Below are 6418 nucleotides of genomic sequence, written 5' to 3'. Positions count from 1 at the left end.
CACCCACCCTCAGCATGTAGAGATGAACACTTGAAAATGGAAAAGTAACACACCTGAGTTAACTTATTTGATATTGACTTCTAATTTTCACCTTTATTCCCCACTATCATCTTAATTTATTTTTTTCAATCTATTTATAATCATTATAACTTATTCTATTTAGGCTATTCAGAGATACAAGTATATGTTATTGCCCATAGATCAATTCTGAAGCGTGAAATTTTTAATGAATGACTACAAAAGGTGTGCAAATAAGGAAGATGTGGGAACTCAATCCCATGTCAGAAAACTGCAATATTTTAAATATCTATCAAATTAGTAAAGAAAAAAAATTAGAATAACACGACTCACCCTAATTAATTATATTTTTAAGGGAAAAATCCATTTTTCTGTTCTAACTCGACATATGTCAATTTCTCAAAGCATAGTCAGTTTCAAATAGGGATAATTTTTGTTCAAATAATTTACGCCTAAACCCAAATAAAGAACAAAAAAATAAGTTAGGTGTCTTCCCCTCCCTCAAACACACCTCATCTTCATCCCTACATCCCATAATAATTGTTTAGATTGTATACAAATATTTTGAAAATAATATTTTTTACTTACCAAACACAATATTTTTCAAGAATTCATTTTTCATGGCAAAACATATATATTCCATCATACCGAACACATAATTAATCATAAGTCAAACACCCCATATTTTAAAATATTCAAGTGTCATATATGTACATGGGTAACTCTTTGTTTTATTGTTGCTACGTATAATGTTGATAATAATAACATGTTATTCTTCTCATTAGAGAACATCAAGTACATGTAAAAGGTCTATCAACCTTCAATAAAATTCTAAATAATATACTAATAATAAGAAGTATTTTCATGTATCTCAAATTACTATAAAAACTTTCTAATCCATTTTTCCATTCATGAAAAGTACTCATATATATCATTTTCGTGATCTTAAGATAAATGACAAGTATTAATTTAAGTCTATTTCATGTTTTTATAACCTTGAAAATAATTTCACATCCGTTAGCCAAATTGTATATCAACTGAATGTTTTTATATCAATTGAATGTTTTTATTTGGTCAAACGAATAAAAAAGTATCTTCAAGCATATGTTACTCCTAATCATGGATATAATTTAATATATACAATATGAGATCATCAAACAATAAGTATATACCATAATAAATGTAGTTTCTCATTTTATAAATCACATAGTGCAGAAAAATTAAAGAATGAGTAGAAAAAGTAGACTCCAATTTAGTGTCACTTTCTCATTGATATGGCTTTGGTATTGTATTCTGCCAACCTGTAGTCAATATTATTATTATGATAAATGATATTCACCAATATCACGCAAAATCAGCATGAAAACTTAAAAATTCTTATTTTTAACATGTATGTGATGGTTAATGAATTGAAGTGTTTGTGCCTCTTCATTTTCTTCTTTTGTTTGCACAGGTCATGGATTTAATATAATTTGCTTTGTAAATCCTGTTTCTCTCAACATATTAATATCTAGAGGGTTTAAATTTTATTATACTAAATAGATCCTCTATCTGGAAGAAATTTGAGTCCTATTTGTCTTTGTATTTTTTTTTCCAAGAAAGGGCACTTTTTCATGTCTTTGAATTATCCGTATGGTGTGGTTGTGACGACGTACCAAACCTTTGGAGAGCCTAACAGGTTTGGTTAATCAAGAAGAGTTGTGATTTGTGATGGTAATTTTCTTGGGGTTTTTAATTAGGATATTTGGGACGATTAAGGTATTTAATTTTTTATAAGGGTGTTTAGGTAATATAACTTCTAAGTAGGTCGTTCATGCTTTTAATATAACAAAAAATATTTACACCTCCGCAGCTGCTATAAGCCATTAGAGGACTGATTAAGACTTGTATCCGGATTCAGTCTTCCTTCACTGGAGTGGAGCTCCAACAATATACTGCTATTAAAATGTTTAGATTTCCCAAAGAAAATACACCGTAAATTTCGTCCTTGAACTCAAACCGCATCCATCTAAATTCTGTAGTGAAATTTAGTACGTAAAGGATGTCAATTTAATCTAATCCAGTTCACACTTGGGTAGCACAGATATCAGTAAAGAGTTCTTCATTCCTCTAAGCACAGATTTGGGTTTTGTTAAGCTTCTGGTAAATTCAATTAGCATGTCTACAAAACTAGTTGCGCGGACTCTTGACTTTTGATGCCACACCCGTCTCGGATTCTTCAAAGATACACTACTTTTGGCGAATCCGACACGTACCGGTTGGCATATTTGAAGAGTCCGAGAAACATTGTTAACAAAAGTAGGCAACTACATTTTCAATTTTTTCATAGAAAAAATGATCTAAAACGGAAAAAGAATCCATGTTGATCACGTGATTAATGAAGAGGTCACTAGGCTCACATTGAGAAGGGTATACTCACATATATAAGTTGTACGAGTCCAACGCGTAAGAATCGATAAAACTCCAAAATACTGCTAAATGAACATGGCTGTTGTGAATTGATTAGTCGGCAATGACCAGGTAATATCCATTCCAATGCAGGGATGATAACTGATTTCAGAACAAAGATACTGCAAATGGAAAATATATTATATATCCCAAGACTAACACTAAATTGTGCATCTTAAATTGAGTTTTATAAGCCAGCATAAAACTATAAGACGATGAAAGAAAACAATGTCATTCATTCTCATATCAGAGCATACTCAAAATGTCAGGGTTGATGCACATTGAGTTAAGTGGTGTCGTCCGACACCGCTTTGTCGAAAATTTCATCAAATGTACCTATGTACATAATTCGTGGGGGAAACATATATAATATTGAATGATACCATTTGACAAGTGTATATTCCTAGATCCAGCGTACAAGCTGTTTTGTTACTTCAGAGAGGTGATATTCGAACCTCCTACGTGAATTTCTTCAGAACTCCATGACCTTATCCCCTTCTTTCAACTAAAGGCATGTAAACTTTTGTCTCCATGATTTTCTTCTTCTTTTGCCTAATTCTTGAAGTTCAAAGGGAAGTGTGATTTTCTCATGTTTCTCCTGCTGTGTTAGAGGCCTATTTTCAGCAATACTGTCAATTACAGCAAAGCTCCCCAAAATTATTATTTATTTAGTTTTGGGAGAGGTACTATATACTATTAATCTTTTAGCACAAGGGTAGTAGTGAAGCCATATTTACAGTTCCAGAAAATTACCAGACATAAAAGCCTGTTTGGATTGACTTATAAGCCAAAAGTCATAATTTAGAATTGGCTTATTTTTTCTTATTTTGTCTCAACTACAAGTGCTTATAAAAACTTATTTTATGTTATTCAAACACTAAAAACTGCTTAAAAGCATCTAAAATAAGTCAATCCGAACAGGTTCATAATCCATTCTTTTTTCAATTCTACCAAATATCTCCTTATTCCCCAAGCCTTGATATCCCTTTTTAAACATTCTGCACTAAAATATAGTCAAGACTGCCATTTTACGTTATAACTCTAGTATTCTACTTTATCAATAAAACCATCTACTTGTAACCACATATTGTAAATTTGAAATATGATGTGGTTGTCTCCCAATTTATATTCAGCAAGATGGGCCTGTGATCTAATAAAACTTAGAGCAGGGTGATTCGTTTTATTCTTCTGAAGGCTTCACTCCACTCCCCTGATGTGAGAAATTTGTCAATTCGAGAGGCTTGGTCAATGTTCCCATCCCTTGACCGCATGTATCTTGCCCCTTACTATGGTGAGTCTACCAAGGATGGCTCGTATTACATTACAGAACATCAACATTACCCATGACCTACAACTGCTATTTTTCTTTCACCTCCAGACCTTGTTACACTAAAATCTCCACCTATTACCCATGGGATATCCCATAAGCTTTTCACCGCTGGTAAATTGAAATCCATAAGTCCTTCGCTTATTGTTATTATGTGGACCATAAATACCTGTGAAAAATTTTCTCCATAAAGCCTTCCAGTACTACACACATCAAACAGAATAGGCGGCATACTAATAGTCGACGCCCTTCCATGAACTTTTTCCTGTAATACTAGAATGTAACCTTAACTACACAAGCTCAATCTGCCCATTTGTTCCCGCATATATTTTTTATTATTGTTTCTGTCGATTCTTTCCACGTATGCCTGTTGAAAACACCAGATATCCGCCTTCAATTTATGCATGATTAATTTGATAACTCTGCACTTATTACTAACATTAAGGCCCCTTACATTTACAGATCCCTTCTTTGCAACCCAACTTCCTTCCATATAACAAAATTATGATTCTCAAAGATAATTCCACTGAACAATTAAGTACTTGAGAAACAGTTTACCTGTCGTCATGCAATGTTTATAATATTTTCAAATATCTAGGTGACATAAGTGCATTTGAAACCTAATATATAGTATTGTCACCACATAGAATCATCAAGACCTTTTGATTTCTCCCCTTGCATTTGTACATTGCAAGCACACAACTTTTCTAAGAGGAAACCTTTTTTTATCATTATCATGTTTGTGAGCATCATATTTCAGTCAATCAGCAAATTAGATTGAGTGGGCTATTCAAATAGAGTGTATCGATCGAAATCAACTTCATTATAATATAAACCCTGGTAGCAAACTACTAATATATTTTACTAAAACTCACATATGGACATGCATAATACTTTTAATGAATAGTCAATAGTGAAGCTCTTTAGAAACTTGCATAAAATCATTGTATAATTATTATCAGGAAACCCATCTTTTTGGTTTTTCAATAATAATGGTGTCGGGGTATTCCACGGGTACCTCACAGTCAATGGTGGAGCTAGAATTTTCATAAGGGGTGTCAATGGTTGTAGTAACAAATATAATTATGAGGCTAGCAAGGCTTGAACACGTCACTTAAAGAATTTTCACAACACCTTAATTACTAGACTAAGCCTTTGTGTCAAGAGATGTCAATATTTGTACGTATATATATATATATATATATTAAACCAAAATTTGACCTATGTAATTTTCCGGCTAATAGTGTACCCTTGGGCAAGCATGGCCCTGCCTTTGCTAACAGTCACCAAACTTTTGGTCTCTGTGGGGGGTCTGAATCAGAATCTCCCTTGGTCTTCCTTATTGATAGACCACTAGAAAGCTAGCATTGAATTAATAACCGATTCCCAACCCAAAACAAGAGTACAATTTGAGAGAGAGCGAGAAAGAACCTTCCTAAGAAGATGAATCCATTCAACAAAAAACACTGACCGGTACGGATGGCAAGCTGTTTTGACCTACAAAATAAGCACAAGGAAAATCAAAACAATGAATAGATACGATTGAGTAATTGAAAAGGGATCGTACCTGAGAGAGTAGATGATCACACGATGGAGACAGCAAGCTTCTCTTACGCCGTTCACCCACTGCACCAACGCTTGCTTTGACTGGTTTTGAACTCTCTCCACTAATGGGCCCATGCCTTCCAATCACACGAGACAAGTCCCCAACTGATCTCACCAACCATTTGCAAGTTTTGTTATATATATATATAGATAAAGTGTTTATTTCAAAATATAGGTGGCTTTTTCAATAAATTCGTTAAACTTTTAATCTTGTACAATCCTACTCAGTACTCTTTCACTCTCTTGTTCTATTATGTAATTATCACATTAGTTTCTAGTTTTAACTTCCTTTTTTTTTTATGGACTCTGTCCATTCATGAATCTATTATTACTGTTCATCTCTTTCTTTTAGCCTTTGTTCTTAAAAGTAATCTTCTTTAACCACACCCCGGATTTGGTTATTCATAGTTCTTTTCTCAGAACATTTAATCTAAAATTTTTTTAGGAATTTACAGGTTAATCCATCGATACTTTTAAGAAGCTAAGAGACTAACCATACACTAGGTAACATAGATTCATGAAAATATTAATAAATTTACATAAATTTAAGTAATTAACCTATTACAAGTAATTTACCAAACACACATAATTTACATATATGGGAAGTTTACTAGAAACATAAATATGAAAACTTACATTATTTAGAACAGAGTGAAGTTTCCCTTTCGGGAAACCCGAAAAGCTTCCAAAATAACTTTACACAAACTTTGAAATAAAGAACTAAAAACTTTTTTATATTCAAACTTTATAATTTTAAAAGAGGAAAAAGATTTGGTTTTTTTGAAGATTTTAGAATATTGATGGTTGTGGATTTCTTCGTCTTTCTTTTTTTTCGCCTTCCATCTTTCCTCTTCTGATAATGTCTTCTTATATACAAACGTCTGGACTTCAAACTCCGGACTTCAAAATGAAAAAGAATTTTATCTTCTCCGTCGGGTACACATTGGGCCCCATCGCACGTGAAATGATTCCTTCTTTCTGCATTATTATCAGTCCTTTGTCTGAAGTATTGTCTGTTAA

General features: G+C 32.8%; 1 protein-coding gene across 1 annotated transcript in view; it reads right to left on the bottom strand.

The window, feature by feature from the left end:
• Positions 1–5526, bottom strand: part of LOC107031863 (protein EI24 homolog) — a 12973-nt gene extending 7447 nt beyond the window's left edge. Inside the window, exons 1-3 of the mRNA XM_015233352.2 lie at positions 5361–5526; positions 5225–5290; positions 2438–2588 (exon numbers count right to left, since the gene is read on the bottom strand). Coding sequence (XP_015088838.1) covers positions 2438–2588; positions 5225–5290; positions 5361–5473 — 330 coding nt within the window. The 5' untranslated portion in view covers positions 5474–5526. The remainder of the gene's footprint in view (positions 1–2437; positions 2589–5224; positions 5291–5360) is intronic.
• Between the last annotated feature and the right edge of the window lie 892 nt (positions 5527–6418).

This window comes from Solanum pennellii, chromosome 10 (genome assembly GCF_001406875.1).
Source record: "Solanum pennellii chromosome 10, SPENNV200".
Taxonomy (NCBI): Eukaryota; Viridiplantae; Streptophyta; class Magnoliopsida; order Solanales; family Solanaceae; genus Solanum; species Solanum pennellii.
The sequence above is the reverse complement of the archived record's forward strand: the minus strand, read 5'-3'. Positions and strand labels throughout refer to the sequence as shown.